Here is an 18,033-nt window from a genome sequence, read left to right on the forward strand (position 1 = left end):
TTGCACTCATAGGTCTAGCAGGAAAACAAGAGAGACCTAATGGAGAACCAGGGGGAGCAGAGGAGGGAGAGAGAGTTGGGGAGAGAGAGGGATGCAAAACTTGAGAGACTATTGAATGCTGAGAATGAACTGAGGGTTGAGGGGGAAGGGGGAGGGGGGAAAAGAGGTGGTGGTGATGGTGGAGGGCACCTAAGGGGAAGAGCACTGGGTGTGTATGGAAAACAATTTGACAATAAAATATTATGGAAAAAAAATAAATAAAGAAAGCAGGAAAAAAAAGAGTCTTTAATGGTTTGCCGCCCTCTGTATTTTTATCTTATTTTCCCTTCCCTTCCCCTATGTTCATCTGTTTTGTTTCCTAAATTCCACATACGAGTGAAATCATGTGATGTTGAATCTTTCTCTGACTGAGTCTATTCTTGTTTGCATGCTCTGATGGTGTGACTTGCTGCCTCTCGTGGCTATTTCAGGAATGGATAACACATGACTAATCAGCCTGCAGGAACATGAAGCATTTCTTATGGCTTTTACACTCCAAATCTTATGATGATAAATGTTGTTGTCTTTTATTCTGAGATGACTATGAAGCTCAGGGCAAGATAATGGAGATGACGACCTGGGTAGGACAGTCTGGTCTCAGTCTTTCCAGCAACCACCAAACAGGGAAATAATGATGCTTTACACACATCTGATTAAAAGTATGACAGTTTTTTCCCCTCTCTCTTCATAGACCAAAGGAAGACGTACAATTACTATAGCACATTGTCATTTACAAGTAACAAACTATATGAAGACTTCGGAAAAGAGGCTTCTAAAAATTTCACTGAAATGAGCCAGAAAATTGAATCAATGGTGAGCACTTTTTTCTCCATTTTATATCATAAGTTTTGGTACCTAGCTTCCAAAACATCCATTCAACTGATCTTGTGTATCTGAAAAATGGGAAGAAGCCCTGCCTGAGAGATATCAACAAAACTGACAGTACATGATTTGGGAGAGCACATCTTGCAGGACCGTGGCAAGTGACTGTTAGCCTTTCCTTCATGTCTCTCCCACTTCCTCTCCCATAGCTAGTGCTCCAATCTTGATCAGCAGAGTTCAGAGATTCTGAGAATGTGAGGGTGACCCAAAATATGACTGTTGTAGTCTATAAAAGACACCTTGAGCAAAAGACCACGAGGCTGAAACTATTCAGATACATACTTGAATTGTATTTTGGTATTCAAAAACATCTGACCGTGGGCTGGTTTTGGTATAAGTCTATAGGAAATACACGGATACTCATTCTATCTTTAAAGCATCAACATTCATCCTCATAGATGAATCGAATATTTTAAAAAGTGGAAAAATTATCAGTATAGGCCAAGAGAGCAATGGGTGATGATTCTAATCATTATCAGATTACTTAGAGAATAATTTGGACTTTTCTTGACAGTCTATGAGGTAATTTGTGGCATGATCTGATGGAAAATACCCTGAACTAGAAGTTGGGACACACTTACTACCAATTTTTATTCTGGACAAATTTTCTTTTGTAAAAATTAAGGCATTAGACTAGATAATTTTAAAATTATCTTCCATTTCCAATATCCTGAGTAAGAACATAATGGCAGTTACCCACATAGAAACTGCCTACTAGACTAGAAGCCTGAGGATTTAAAAACATTGGTAACGAGGGGGTCAAATCCTTTTTGAATTGGTACTTATAAAAAACAAATCAGGGAAATATGTGAATACACTCTCTTCTAAGACTCTCTATATATGTAATAAAGAAAAGAAAATGGAACCAGAAAGGTCAAGAAAAGATGCAACTATTTGCCTTGTTTTTTGTGCCATTCATTAAAATAAATTTTTATAAGATCCAGAATGATTTATTTATGTATGAAGGAATATAGATAGGACTCTTGAACATTCTTAAAATTAGTAATAATTTTGAAATTATTTCATTAAATATAAGCCCTTAAATAAAAATATCCAAGTGACTGCTCTCATTAGAGGGCTCACTTGTACTGTGCTGATCTGTTGTATAAGTGAAGTAACTGCTTTTGGGCACAAAGACAGAGGCATCAACAAAAATATGAAAGAATAAAAAGGCTCATTGTTTCTGTCAATCACTAGCTTGTAGTAACTGTGTTTGGTTAGTATTCACACACTGAAACCAAGAAATACTTGACATGTTTAGCTTGACTTCTAACTTAAAAATTTAAATTGGCTAGAATTCTTAATTATAGTAGTAAGGAATATCTCCACAAGATATATTCTTCTATCTTATTAAACATTAAAGAACATATCAGGCTAAGTATCCTAGCTCACATGGGCCTTTCTAAGAGCATTTTGAGTGCTGAAGGGCATGCAGATAATGCCAGGATGTTTGGCAACCTCTTCGCAAGGTACAAGAACCACAGGACACTGTCATATACTCATATCTATGGTCCAACCAGCAGTTGGCAGAATTATTCAATTTCCTGTATTTACTTACAGTAGAAGTCTGTATCTACTGTATGGGTATGAATATTTACTCTTCCTTTTCATAAAACAGTGTGCTTATTCCTCTTTAGTCTCTTTCTGTGTATACACAGCAGATGTCATTCTTGGCTCCACTCCTATGGTTCCCAGATACTATAACTCCTGAGGCAGAGTTCAGTTGAGATCACTGAGTAGAATACCAAAAAAGATTCTTTGAGATTCTTCAAGTTAAGTGCATTGTGAAATGTTGATTAATGTTTTTTGTTTTGCTTTGTTTGGGTTTTAAATTTTCCATAGAGCTTTAACTTGACTTGCATAAAATTATTCTAGCTGATGTATTTTGAATATTTTTGAAACAGGTAAAAAATGCATTTCATAAATCTCCATTGAGGGAAGAGTTTGTCAAGTCTCACATTATCAGGTTCAGGTATGTAGATCTAAAATACTGACTTATGAATATAATTTGAAACTAAAGTTGTTAACTTGCCAGTAATAAATACTATTGGAAATGTTAATGATATGATATAATGCAACTAAACCAATATTCATTTGACAATTGTTCTAAGTCATGGATTATACTTTGTTTTACTCATTCCCTAAATCCATAAGAAAGCATTTGCAAGGTGATACGAGGGACAGGTGTTATTGGTGGCTATATTCTTGAATTGTTCTTTAGGAATCTAAGTACAAAAATAGGGACCTAAGTCATATCCTTTAGTTTAATAGCCAATTGTCCCCTCTGTAAAATAGTATAGTAGATTAGGTTGGTCTTAACCTCTTCATTCTCCTCTTTATCAATTTTCTTTACTTTTTTTCTTCTCTACTGCTTTTTGCTCAAAATATTTATTTAAGAAAATTCCAGATCTGATGATCTACCATCAAAAAATAGAAGTTCAGAGCATAACATTTTAAGCAAAATACTAAGTATCCTAAATAATATATTGTATTAATACAAATTATTTGTATTTTTTAAAAAACAGAATGAGAGCTGTTTCCAGTATTATTTCAATGACAAAAACTGCAAGAGTTACTTCTCAGTCTATCACTTAGCTGACATATCTGTGGTGTCACATTGACCCCTTTCTTCTGAGAAGTCTATCTTCCCTGGCATTTGAAATACTATTCTTTCTTAGATCTGTATCTACTTCTCCAGTCCTTAAATTTTCACTCTTTCAAGTGAAAATATGACTTCATATGCTATTGAAATCCAAATTTCTTTCCAATCTAAATTGTTTTTCTGATTTCTAGAGCTGTATGCCTGCTCATGCACATCTCCAGAGGTAGGTTCCACAGAAAATTCTTGAACTCAAGTAAAACCCAATCACACTAATGGGGTACCTGGACATCATCCTACACTCCTCCATTTCCTGGGTCCCTCACATTTTATGAATAACTACGTTCTACTAGTTCTACTTTCCAAATCACTTTTCCATTTGTTTACCTTGTCATCTTAGTAATATTCCTACTCATTAATATTTCTTTTGCAATCAGTAGGAATAAATGCAAGTTTGTAGAAAAGATGAAGTTAGTCTCACAGATGTTGAGCTGAGATACTAGGGGACCATCTGAGCCTGAAATATGAGTCTTACTCAGGGGGTGGAAAAGGGAACTGAGTTGAAGATATGCCTTTGCTCAGTCTCCATCAAAGTACTGGAGACTGTGGATGTAAACAGAATTTTTCAGAAAAAAGGTAATGGAAGGAAGAAAATGATGATGATGAGGAAAGCCTGAAGAAAATAATACTTAAGGATATGGGGAAAAAATGGGAGTCTAGGAAATAGGGAAGGAGAAAAAAAAAAGAGATATCATGAGAAAGGCACCACAGATACAAAAGTTTCAAGCATGGAATGGTCAGCTTTGACAAATACTTCTGAGAGACCAAGTAATATGTCAAGAAAGAATTAACTGGATATGCCAATAAGGAAGTCATTTAGGGTACAGAAAAGGCTCAGTGGAATGGAAAGGGAAGAAGCAGACTGAAAAGAAGTAAATATGAGGCACAGTGTAATTTACCCTTTTCAGAAGATTTGTTGTGATAAGAAGGTGAAAGTTAAATTGAATAGCTGGAGTAGAGAGACAGCTTTGTTTGTTTTTGTTTCTATTAGTGAACCAGTATAGGAGTAGTTTAAGAGAAAGAAGAAAGAATAAGTATTTGTTGTACAGTGTTGCTGAGTCAGTGGAAGGGTATGAAGTATACAACAATAATCTCATTAAAGTCCTATTTGTTTTTTCAGATTACAAAAGCAATAAAAAATTATATAAAATTCAAATAACATAGTATTACATAAAATAGAAAGTAAAAGTTCCCTCTCTGATAATTCCATCCACAGAAGTAACATACCTGCTTAACAACTGGTTATGTAGTCTGCTTGTGTAGACACTACAAGTCTGTGTTGGGGTTGATTTAGCCTGTGCCCTTGCAATGGACACTCGGGTTGTTACATATTTTTTCTGATTTAAAAACAAGGTTAAGATAAACATTTGTATGAATCTTTTTGCACACAGAAAAGTATATTTGAAGAAAGTACTGTATCAGAGAAATGGATCATCAAATGTAGAACTGATAAACAAAACTGACCTCTAAAAATAAAGTTCTAATTTATATCCCCATTTATAGTTTATATGAGAAGTCTGACACACTGTATAGTGAGGAGTAAGAGTTTTTTTTTTTTTTGAGGAGTAAGAGTTTTTGAGAACTGGTTGTATATGAAATAAAAAAGGAAGTAGAGTAGCTGACAGCAAATGAGAAAGAGAAGTCAAGGATGATTCCAAGAAGTAATTCTTTCAAACAACACTAAGGCTAATTAATGTTCTATCTAGAAAATATAATCACATGCAGTCAAGACAATTTGGTCAAGCTTTCTAATATCCCTAGGATTAGAAGTTGTTTAGGGAAGTATGAAGCTGCATAGGAGATTTCATTGGATTTAAGCCACTGGGAATTAAGCCTGAAAGCCAAATCCAGAGTTGATTTCACATTGGCCATACATTATATTTGATAGTATTGAATGGTTGACAAGAGAGTGTCTTTTTATATTAATAACTAGTTATTTTGGTGTTAAGGGAGACCACGAGCATATTATCTTACTATCAGGGAGGCTAAGTTGGAAGTTTTATATGTGGAAAACAATAGGAACATAGAACGAAACAAATTGGATCTTTTAAATTACATTATGGATTTGTTTAGTGTGTGTGCTTCAAATGGATGATAAAGAAAAAATAGATTGTGATATTACCATAAATCTAATTTTGAACTATATCTTTAAAACCCTATTTTTCTTTTTTTCTTTTTGACCCACAGTCCAGAGGAACATGGAGTGTTGGCTCATATGCTGCTGATTTTTAGATTTCGCTCTACGGAGGATCCTGAAGCCATCAATAAAATCATTCAACATGTTCTACCTGAAAAGCTGCATGATGCTGTGGGACCCCCTAAGTTAGATCCTGAGTCAGTTGAAATTAAAAGTAAGTTTATTTCTCTTATTTAGTTTAATTTTTTTACATAGAATAGCTCCAAGTTAATTTTGGTCTTAGGCACTGCTATTTATTTATTTATTTATTTATTTATTTATTTAATTTAAATCCAAATTCAGTAACATATAGTGTAATAATGATTTCAGGAATAGAATTTAGTGATTCATCACTCACATATAATAGCCAGTGCTCATCCCAACAAGTGCCCTCTTCGGCACTGATTTTTTAAAAACTGCTTTGGATGCCCTTTAATTATGGAGTCTTGCTACCAACAGAAAATTTCTTTGGGATTAAATTGGTCCTAATAAAGTATTTTAATTTTAATACTACCCTAAACTTATGCCTCCTATGCACCTTTCTCGTTAACTGTGGGCCTGGGTTCCTTCCCTGTATTGGGCCTTACACTTCAGCTCTAGCATCCAATTCTACATGGAGAAAGTGGCTTTGTACATTCCTCTTCTTGTTGCTTCCATTTTATGTTCTGAGAGTATGATGTATGGAAAGGTTCATGCCATTCACATATTTGCTTTCAAGTTGCATTGATATACCTTGTTATAGCTTCTTTCCTGAGACCATTCACCAGTGAAAATTTTATGATTTGTTTATACTTATTTTTTATATATTTTACAACTAATTTAAAAAGTCTGAGCTTTTGTAGAGGATAGGGGAATGAAATACTCAGGGGTAGCTCCTCATTGCCAGAAAGGAAGAAATATAGCAATCCTCGATGGAGATAAAAGTTTGATGAAGAGCTAAGTTGTATGCTATAGAACAATGCTAGCCATAGAAATACCATGTGGGCCAATCCTATGTTCTTAAATTTTCTGGTATCCACATTAAAAAGGCAAAAGTAAACATGTGAACTTCATCTAAATAATTTTATATTTAACCTAATATATCAAAGTATTATTATTTCAACAGGTAGTCAATAGGAAAATTATTCATGAGATATTTTATATTCTTTTATTTTGTACTAAGGCTTTGAAATCTAGTGTATATTTTGTATTTATAGCACATTTTGGTTTAGACTATCCACATTTCAAGAGCTACTATGCACATGTAGCTAGTGGACACAGTATTGTATATGACAACATTAGAAAAGAGAAGAGGGAACAAATAGAAAGTATGAACACAAGGTGCTAAATAAAAGCTGATAGACCCAACTAGCATGACCTAATGGTCACTGACCCTGCTTGCTTAGGAAGAGAGGCTTGGGTAGTTAGCACCAGCTACATGATTTATGGGGCCTAGTACAAAGTGTTGGACTCTTTTACAAAAGCAAGAAAAAAATTACCATTAAGAGTTTTTTTTCTTCTTAAAAAAATTTTTTTTACATTTATTTATTTTTGAGAGAGCACAGGTGGGAAAGGGGCAGAGAGAGAATGAGACACAGAATCTGAAGCAGGCTCTAGGCTCTGAGCTGTCAGCATAGTGCCTGATGCGGGGCTTAAACTCACAAACTGTGAGATCCTGACCAGAGTCAAAGTCGGATGCCCAACCGACTGAACTACTCAAGTGCCCCACCATTAAGAGTATTAATATACGGGACTTCTTTCTTCTGTAGTCTTTTTGACTCGCATGGCATTTTTTATTTGCTAATTAATGCCATTATTCTATGTGAAAAAATTAAAATTTTAAATTACTGGCCTTTAAAAAAAGGCATGAAGTTTAATTTGAAGGAATAACATTATGTGGAATTATGCAGATTCAGAGAAATAAAGGAAAGTTTATCTGTGAGTTGAAATACTGTGCTTAAAAACATGAAAAGACTGAGCAAAAATATATTAACACTTATGAGACTGCGGTGGCAGGGATCCCGGCAGGCCCTCCGCATTGGATGGATGTTCCGGGGCAGCACGGGGTGGAAGGACAGGATCTCCAAGACCTTGTCCTGGGACATCTTGTTTGCTGCCACCCCTGCTTCAAACTCTCTGTGCTCCTCTTCTTTCTCTGCTTCCCCGGGCCTCTGCTGGTATGACATCTGCATCTGAAGTTGCCTTCTATACTCCTGGGCCAAACGGGAGCGTCTTGCAAAATTCTCCTTCTCTTCATGGTTAAGCTCTTTAAGACCTTCATTTATACATTCATTTTCCATAGCACGCTCTTCCTGTTGTTTTGCCTTTTGTTGTAATTTTTCTTGAACTTGAAGTCTTCTTGTACACATGACCTCATTCACAAGTTGTCTCCATGCCTCCTTTTCAAGTCTCAGCTCCTTGTCCTTCTCAGCCAACTTCTTTTCCTTCTGTGCCTCTAATATTCTGTCCAATTCTTTCTCCTGAGCTCTTTCCTCCTCTCGCCGCTGTGCCACATAATGACGATATATCTCCTGTTCTGTTGCCATGTCTTCCTTTTTTTGCTTCTTTTTATCAGCCTCATCCTGTAAGTCTTGAAGGGCCCTCTGCACAAGCTTCATGTTCAAGTCCTCCTCTTCTCTGCATTCTTGCTGAATATGCTCTGTCTTCTCTAGGAGGGCTTTTTGCAAAGCAGCCTTAAGTTCCTGTTTTGTTTTACATTTCTTTAGCCTATCTTGTTCATTCTCAAGTTTCACCCGTGCTTTGTCACTTTCCCCCAAGCTTGCCTCCTCTTCCTTCAGCTGCGGTGCGCCTTGATGCTGGTGATTGGGCATTCAGTCCCAGGAGTGTGTTCTCCACCAGCTCTTTCTGCCTCCTCGCCTCTTCGGCTTCTCGTTTTTCCTGGGCTAGTCGGTCTTCCTCCCAGAGCTTCGAGAACATCTGCTCTTCCACCAGTTTCTGCCTTTTCAGTTCCTCATTCAAAGTGATCTGTGCTTTCCGCTCCTCGCACACCTTCTGATGGACACCAAACAACTGAACACAGAGCTCCTCACAGCATTCCCTGAATTGCTGGTCTAGTTTTTCAGCCACAAAATCCTGTCTCTCTCTTTCATTCTTCTCTCTCAATAATCTGGTTTTATCTCTCATTCTTTTTTCTCTTCAATTGTTCCTTTTTTCAACTGCATTTCATTAAAATACCCATTTTCTTCTGATGCTAAAAGTTCAAGCAGCTTATTTTGTCTTTCTTCAGTGTTGATGATAAAATCTTGCATGGCATCCTTGATTCTTGCTTTCACAAGACTGTCCACAAACTTGTGATCGTTATGCTGGTCCTACTCAACTTTCAAGTGATCCCGCTCCTTTGACTTAATGGAAGCCAAGACAGCATGATGTTTCTGATGGCTGCGTTGGATTCTTTGCAGATGTTGATCAGCCCCTTGAACTTTGGGAGGCTTAGCTCTCACGATCACCACCTTGGGAGTGGTTGCCATGGTGCGCCCTGCAGGGTGAGGTCTAATTTACTTTTGAGAAACAGAGAGAGACAGTGTAAGCAGAGGAGGGTCAGAGAGAGAGGGAGACACAGAATCTGAAGACAGGCTCCAGACTCTAAGCTGGCTGTCAACACAGAGCCTGATGCGGGGCTCGAACCCACAAACTGTGAGATCATGACCTGAGCTGAAGCCAGACACTTAACCGACTGAGCCACCCGGGCGCCACTTCCCTTCCTGATACGTGCACATCTTACCAATGTTCTCTACCTTCGGCTTAAGTAAGAAAGACCTGAAAAGTCCTTTTATGTCATTACTTTCAGCCGAAGCTGTTGGCTAATATAAAAAAGTAATGCGAAAAAGAAAGGATAGAATAGGGGCCTTGGGAGGTTTGTGTCTAGTAGAATGATATTGCCTTCTGTGTTCTAAGCAAGTCCTGCTTTAAACAGAAAACATGGCCTCCTGGGCCTTTCACTGCTTCCTGGTTCCTTAGTGGTAAGCATCACACACTTGTACTCATTTTGAGCTTGCTGAATGTGTGGATACACTGGACTTCTGAGTTCATTGGGCATCACAAATGATATATGCTATGAGGTGCCAGGAACCCGTGGACATGTATATTGTGTGTATCTCCTGTGCACATGTTCTGTGCACATGTCCCCATTGTTCTTCAGGCTTCACTTTTACTGATTTTTATTTTTAAGTTTATTTGTTTATTTTGAGAGATGAGGGAGGGGCAGAGAGAGAGAGAGAGAGAGAGAGAGAGAGGATCCCAAGCAGGGTGTGTGCTGTCAGTGCAGAGCTTGGGTGGGGCTTGATCTCACAAACACTGAGGTCATGACCTGAGCCTAAACCAAGAGTTGGATGCTTAACTGCCTGAGCCACCCAGGTGCCCTCAGACTTCACATTTAAAGCACAAGTTATAAAATAAAAAAATTAAGAATTTCAAGACAGTTAGCATTAAACTGAGTGCAAGTTCATACTGAGTGCAGGGCCTGATGTAGATGCACATCCATGAAGATGGCCTTTTAAGTAGTATCAAGAGGAAAGCAAGAGCTTTTTTTTTTTTTTGAGATAGAGAAGAACAGGTTATTTGAAACAAGGAGATTAGTGGTGATGATATTTAATATTTACAGAGAATAAATAGTCACTACTTTATTTGAGCCATTTCCCCCCAAAATAGCCAGAATGGAGAAAGTCAGAAAGAAGCTTTCTAGAATATAGATTCTGACAAATCAATACTATTAAATACTAAAAGAAAAATTAACATTAATATTTTTGTATTTAGAACACCTGTTCTGCCATGTTCAAAGAGAACAGTTTGGTCATTGGAAATCTACTGAATCAGGACATTTGAGTGTGTGAAGTTTTATGTATCAGTTGACTTCGTACTTGCATAGGGTTAGGGCCTGACCGTTGAGAAGTAAATAAGCTAAGAAATCATGGGCTAAAGCTGAAAGGAGGGTAAATTGTCTTTCTAAATTTCAGCAGAAAGAAAAATTAGAAAGGGATAACGTTTTTAAGTGAGAGTGAGGATGGATTTATGGACCTGCCATTCATACATGTTATACAAATGGGACTATGCCTATGAGTTTAGTGGGAAAAAAATCTGAAATAATGGTCAGTAAAAATATCATTGCATTTAGGAAATCAATACTATGGTTCCACAGAAGGGGGAAATATTGCATCTTATTTTCTGGTATGAAATTCAGATTCTTGGCTTTCATCATAAAACTACTGAATCAGAATTAGTGGGAAGAGGAACAGGAATTGACAGCACAAAGATGCTCTCCCTGTGTTTAAAAACCACTGTTTGGATCTCCTTTTTCCCCAAGGCGATGAACATGCTCAGCATATGTTAAACTAACTGTGTTTTTTTTTTTTTTTTTTTTTTTTTTTTTTTTTTTTTTACAATCTAGAGGTTCTTTTAATGGAATTAACCAGCCTTTCCTATTTGAAGTATTCAGAGGCATTATGAAATTCTGATGTGCTGGCCCTGTTCTATTCACCATTTCTGTGTGTTTCAGAAATCAACAAGACAGAAACAGACAACTTTCTGAACAGTTGTAAGTGTAATATATTTCTTAAAATTGCATCACCTGAATGTAAAAGTTAATATTGGATCATTTAGGCTTACTTTGTGTGATACTATAGGGTCAGAATAAAGTTTGATTGATCTGTGCACAGCTCATGGTGCTTTCTTTATCTTGAAGCACATTTTATTACTAAAGAGCAAAAAAATTTGGGAAAACTTTGGAGTGGATATATGGGTGTCTGTGGCAAAGGTATCATGGAAGTAAATTGTACAGTTGTTAAAGAAGGGGAGAAAGATTCCATGTCCTGACTGAAGACATCTACAATACGCTCTCACAAATGTTTTCTAAAGATTATATAAAAGTAAACAGCATGTCAGCATTTTTTGGCATAGGCAGGAACTTACTGTTACTCTACACTAAATAAAATCTTTGTGATCATTGTTAATCCCATACTATGGAAATTTTGGACAACTATGAAGTTGGGTATATATTGATAAAATTACTGAAGGCTCAGATAGTATCTTTACCCACATTTTATTTTTTATTATTTTTTTTAAAGTTTATCTTGTTGGGGGGGGAAGAGAGAGAGAGAGAGAGAGAGAGAGAGAGAGAGAGAGAGAGAGAATCCCAAGCAGGCTCCATGATGTCAGCACAGAGCCTGACATGGGCTCCAAACTCACAAACTGTGAGATCATGACCTGAACTGAAATCCAAAGTTAGACGCTTAATCGACTGATCCACCTGGGCACCCCTACTTATATTTTAAAAGTACTGACTCAAGACCTAGTATTTCCCTTCCCCTACAGCAGAGCACCCCACTATGATTTAGAGGATACATTTGATAATTATGGAGTTAGTACATAATATATTTATCTTAAAGTATGGAAAGAAATGTGCTACTCACCAGCTTAGAATATTAGTTAATTCACAAACTTTATTAAACATGAGGCCAAAAAATAATCCTGTTCCATAAATGGCATGTATTCTTGCCACCAATATGTATTGTGAGACTATTGTGTGTTAGTGGTGTATTAAGCAATGGAAATATAAAATGGATGAGATATAATCCCTGTGTAAAGTAGCTCTTCTCTAATGAGACTAGATGTATGAGATTAACGCATGAACACATAATTCTGAAGCAATAGGTCTCAAGCAAGCTATTTTGACCCCCATGGGATCATGCCCCACTGTGACTTTGGTTATCATGGTTGTGATTGGGGGGATGCTACTGGCATCTAATATGTATAGGTTAGGGATTCTTCTGAACATCTGATCTTGCATAGGGTAGCCTTCTACAATGAAGAATTATGTGTCTCAAAAACATCAATAGAGCCAGGGCTGAGAAACCCTGTTATAAATAATATATATAACATACATAATATTATATATGTATATATATATATAATTAGTGCATATGTTATTAGTGTATCTCCCTGTATAATTAGTATATATAATAAACCCTATTATAAACAATGTTTCTATATAAATAATATATATGATTAGTGTATATATGATATATAATTATACATATAATTAGTAGTGGTAACTATGCTAGTATATATACATGTATATATACTAGCACATATATGTGTGTGTATATATACATGTATATATACTAGCTTAGTTACCAGTACTAATTATATGTATAATTATATATACACACACACACACACATACATAGAGAGAGAGAGATGATGATGATGATAGAAGTATGAAAAAAGCCATAACTAATCCAGTTTGGGGGCAAAGGAATGGTTAGAGAAGGCACCCTAGAGGAGGTAATGATTGTCTTAATCTTATGAGATGAATAGTTGTTAAATTAATGAACCACTATTGTTTAAGGAAAAGTAAGAGAAAATGTTTGGAGCGCAAGGTATGAAAAAATTGAGATAGTAACACAATTGGACACTTAGAAGTAACTGCTAAGTATGGTCTTGTCTCTCTTTGAAAGGCTGTGGGACACGAAGGAGTAAAACTGCAAGACAGAGTCTCAGAATCGTTGGTGGGACACCGGTGGAGGAGGGCGAATGGCCGTGGCAAGCTAGCCTGCAATGGGACGGGATGCATCGCTGTGGAGCAACTTTAATTAACAGCTCGTGGCTTGTGAGTGCCGCTCACTGCTTTAGAACGTAAGTCCTGCAACTTGAGAATGACAGGGGGTAAGCAAAGTGCACTGGGGCTTGGAAGGAAGGAAATACCTTGTGAAGTTGGAACGCGATGAATTTAATATGAAGATAACATACACATCACAAAGAGTGGATGCTCATAAACCTTAGTGGAGGTTTAATGGTCTGGAAATGGAAATGGCATCAAACTACATGTAGAGAAATTATCCACTGATGAAGAAATAATAATTTGTCTTAAAGAAATTTTAAAATCACCTTTGGACTTGAGCCTGATATCAAAGAGCCATACCTCTCTGCTGTGTATCTATCAGGGATGGGAGCTGGGTGGATTGCAGATTTGACATCAGTGGGAGAAATTCTACACAGCAAGAAATAATTAAATATGAAGAAATTTGGTAGTAACAAATTATACAACTGAATAAGCATTCTAAGGAATGAAGACCTTTTAACCCAATGCAAAATGCCTATGTATACAGGATAGTAATGTTTTGTTAAATTTATGTATAGCCTTTTCAGTTTTCAGAGAAATGTGCACGGTTGTGGGTAGAGAACATGGTACATAGAGTACATTTAGTTCCTGCATTCTGGACAAAGTATGCTTTACATACGTCTTATAGAGTCACTGATTCCTAGAAATGTTAAAAGGCCCCAGGATCTGGAATAAGTGACTCAGATGCAGAGTGGCATGTATTTCCTAAAACCCATGCCACTGTGGCACTTCTACTTAATCTTACTCCTGAGCCTGATTCTCAGATTGGAAAGAGTTTATTTTTACACATAGAAACTGTAATTTAATTTTTATTTTTTTAAAGGTGTTTATTTAATTTAGAGAGAGAGAATGAGACAGAGGGCAAGCAGGGGGAGGGGGTGGGGGAGGGGCAGAGAGAGAGGGAGACCCAGAATCTGAAGCAGGCTCCAGGCTTTGAGCTGTCAGCACAGAGCCGATGTGGGGCTTGACCCATGAACCATGAGATCATGACCTGAACCAAAGCTGAATGCTTAACTGACTGAGCCACCCAGGCACCTCAGAAACTGTAATTTTAAAAAGAAAACTTATGTTGACACCAGCAGCCTAAAATGTGTAATGTAAGTCCTTACATTGGTAGCACGGTAACGTGGAATCTACTCTTCATACTTTTTCCTCAGGTATAAGGACCCAACCAGATGGACTGCTTCCTTTGGAGTAACAATAATGCCTCCAAAGATGAAGCAAGGACTTCGAAGGATATTTGTCCATGAAAAATATAAGTATCCGTCACATGACTATGATATTTCCGTTGTAGAGCTTTCCAGCCCAGTTCCTTACACAAATGCCGTACATAGGATTTGTCTCCCTGACACATCTCATGAGTTCCACCCAGGCGATGAGATGTTTGTGACAGGATTTGGAGCACTGGAAAATGATGGTGAGCCTCTGAAGAGATATTAAACCATAGTAACCCAATTTGGTATTCTAAGGCATTTAAAGACTGGAATGCCATTATGCCAAAATCTGCTGGTGCATTGGTCATATGGACCTGGGTTAGTTAGGTCCTATTTGTAAACTAAGTCATTTAAAAGACACAAAAACTCTTTCATTGCTTTAGGTTACCATCAAGTGCCTCACTACTACTGTAGTGATGGTGCTTGGCAAAGTGTCCGAAATAGTAAATATGTCTGAATTTTTTCTAGAGATTCAACTGCATAAGAGATTAGGAATCATTAATATACTCAATTCTGAAGACAAGAGAATCGTAAAGCCACCATTCTCCCTACTGAAATTACATTCTAAGTTTCACGATGGAATGAAAGTCATTTAAACAACATGAGGTTCTCTCATAAGTACCTAACTTTTCATTTTAAATAGTTAGGGAATTATTCTTTTCCCAAATATTACTGTACCTGAAAAAATTACATATCTTAAATTGCCATCTTATCCAACAATTTTGAAAGGTTTTCTTGAGGTTTATAGAATATATGTATATCTACAAATACAAAGACTTTTTTCCCCTTTAGGTAGTGGTCAAAATCATCTTCGGCAAGTACAGGTGGAGCTCATAGACACTAAAACCTGTAATGAACCCCAGTCTTACAATGGTGCCATAACTGCTAGAATGTTATGTGCTGGCTCCATGAAAGGAAAAAGAGACGCATGCCAGGTACGTGGTTTGACCAATACTATGCTGCATAATTTTTTGTTCACCTTTTGTTTTAAAATCATTATAATTCACAGAAGGTTTACAGAAGGGTCTCATGTATTCTTCACCTTGTTTTCCCCAAATGTTACATCTTACATCCTATAGTACAATGTAAAAGCTAGGAAATTGACATTGGTGCAATGTGTGCTTCTAGTTCTATGGCATTTTTTTACATGTGCAAATTTGTGTAACCATCACTCCAGCTGAGAACTCTTCCACCACCACAAAGGTCTCCTTTATAATAACACTTAACTTCTCTATCACTTTCTTTTTTTTATCTTAAGGTTTTATTTAAATTCCAGTTAGTTAGCATACAGTGCAGTATTAGTTTCCAGTGTACAATATAGTGATTCAACAGTCTCCTATCACACCCGGGGCTTATCACTACAAGTGTACTCCTTAATCCCCGTTACCTATTTAACCCACTCTCCAACCCACCTCCCTTCTGGTAACCATCAGTTTGTTTTCTATTGTTGAGTCTGTTTCTTAGTTTGCTTCTCTCTCTCTTTTTTCCTTTTTGTTCATTTGTTTTGTTTCTTAAATTCCACATCTGAATGAAATCATATGGCATTTATCTTTCTCTGACTGACTTACTTTGCTCAGCATAATACTCTCTAGCTCCATCCGTGTCATTACAAATGGCAAGATTTCCTTCCTTTTTATGGCCAAGTAATATTCCATTATATGTATATATGTATGTATGTATGTATATATACCACATCTTCTTTATCCACTCATTAGTCGAAGGACATTTGGGCTGCTTCCATAACTTGGCTATCATAGATAATGTTGCTATTAGGGGAACACATACCTCTTTGAATTAGTACTTTTGTATTCTTTGGGTAAAAACTCAGTAGAGGATTGTTGTATTGTAAGACAGTTCTGTTTTTAACTTTTTGAGTAACCTTTATGTGGTTTTCCAGAGTTGCTGCACCAGTTTGCATCCCCACCAACAGTGCAAGAGGGTTCCCCTTTCTCCACATCTTCCCCAGTATCTGTTCTTTCTTGTATTGTTGATTTTAGTCATTGTGACAGGTGTGAGGTGATACCTTATTGTAGTTTTGATTTGTATTTCCCTGATGATGAATGATGTTGGGTATCTTTTCATGTGACTGTTGGCCAGCTGTATATCTTCTTTGGGAAAATGTCTATTCATGTCTTCTGTCCATTTTTAATTGGATTATTCATTTTTTGGGTGGTGACTTTTATAAGTTCTTTCTTTATTTTAGACACTAACACTTTATCACATATGTCATTTGCAAATATTTCTCCCATTTTGGAAGTTGCCTTTTGGTTTGTGGATTATTTCCTTTGTTGTACAGAAGATTTTTATTCTGAAGAGGTCCCAATAGTTTATTTTTGCTTTTGTTTCCCTTACCTTTGGAGATATATCTAGAAAACAGCTGCTATGGCCGATGTCAATCCTTTATCATTTCATTACTAACATCTACCAGTCATTAATCTATTTTCCATCTCTATAATTTTGTAATTCCAAAGTGTTATATAAATAGAATCATACTGTGGCTTTATTAAGAATTCCATTTTGATTTATTTATTAGTGTTTTTGACCAGGCTATCTCTGTGGAAAAGTTTTTGTGGCTCCTCTAAGTCTTATACACATAACTTATCACAGTCTACTGGTGTTGAAATTTTACTAGTTTGAGTGTAGAGTAGAATAGAAAACTTACTTCCTTTTAAATTTCTTTACCCTTCTCCATTTATAATGATAATATGAATAAATATAAATTTTAATATTTACTCTATATACATTGAGAACCATATTAGATAGTGTTTCTGCTTCAAGTTCCAAACATAATTTAGAAAATCAAGAGGAGAAGGAAAGTATATTTATACATAGTTTTGTTCTTCCTTCCTTATTTTCTAAGATTTTTTTTTATGATTCCTTTTCTGTTTTAGGAACTTCCATTAGCCATTTTTTAAAAATGTAAAGCTGATGATGGCAAATTTCCTCAGATTTTCTGTCTGTGAAATTCTTTATCTTTTATTCATTCCTGAAGCATAATTTTGTCAGATATAGAACTTGGGACTGATAGTTCTTTTCTTCCATCACTTAGATCATGGCCTCCATGATTTCTGGTGAGAAATGTGCTACTACTAGAATTGTTTTTACCCTGTAGATGAACTGTCATTTCTGTCTTGCTGTGTTCAAGATTTTTCTTTGTCTTTAGTTATCAGAAGCTTGATTATGTGTCTTGGCATGGATTTCTTTGGTTATACTATTTGAGGTTTACTCAGTTTTATCCCTAAGTGTTTACTTTGTTTTCTTTACTTTTTATGTTTCAAATTTTTATTTAAATTGTAGTTAGTTAACATATAGTGTTATAGTGGTTTCAGAAGTAGAATTTAGTGATTCTTCACTTACATATTAACACCCAGTGTTCACCCCAACATGTGCTCTCCCTAATGCTCATCACTCATTTAGCACATACCTCCCCCAACACCCCTCCAGCAAT

General features: G+C 36.4%; 1 protein-coding gene and 1 pseudogene across 1 annotated transcript in view; one reads left to right on the forward strand and one right to left on the reverse strand.

Annotated features, from left to right (window-relative positions):
- The window catches only part of LOC115284949 (transmembrane protease serine 11E-like), a 33,573-nt gene that overhangs the window by 7,988 nt on the left and 7,552 nt on the right, over window positions 1-18,033 (forward strand). The window contains 9 exon segments of the mRNA XM_029931412.1: window positions 731-852; window positions 2,826-2,893; window positions 5,768-5,931; window positions 9,670-9,689; window positions 9,691-9,715; window positions 11,248-11,286; window positions 13,208-13,385; window positions 14,529-14,788; window positions 15,378-15,520. Coding sequence (XP_029787272.1) covers window positions 731-852; window positions 2,826-2,893; window positions 5,768-5,931; window positions 9,670-9,689; window positions 9,691-9,715; window positions 11,248-11,286; window positions 13,208-13,385; window positions 14,529-14,788; window positions 15,378-15,520 — 1,019 coding nt within the window.
- Window positions 7,628-9,223, reverse strand: LOC115286695 (annotated as a pseudogene).

This window comes from Suricata suricatta, chromosome 1 (genome assembly GCF_006229205.1).
Source record: "Suricata suricatta isolate VVHF042 chromosome 1, meerkat_22Aug2017_6uvM2_HiC, whole genome shotgun sequence".
Lineage (NCBI taxonomy): Eukaryota > Metazoa > Chordata > Mammalia > Carnivora > Herpestidae > Suricata > Suricata suricatta.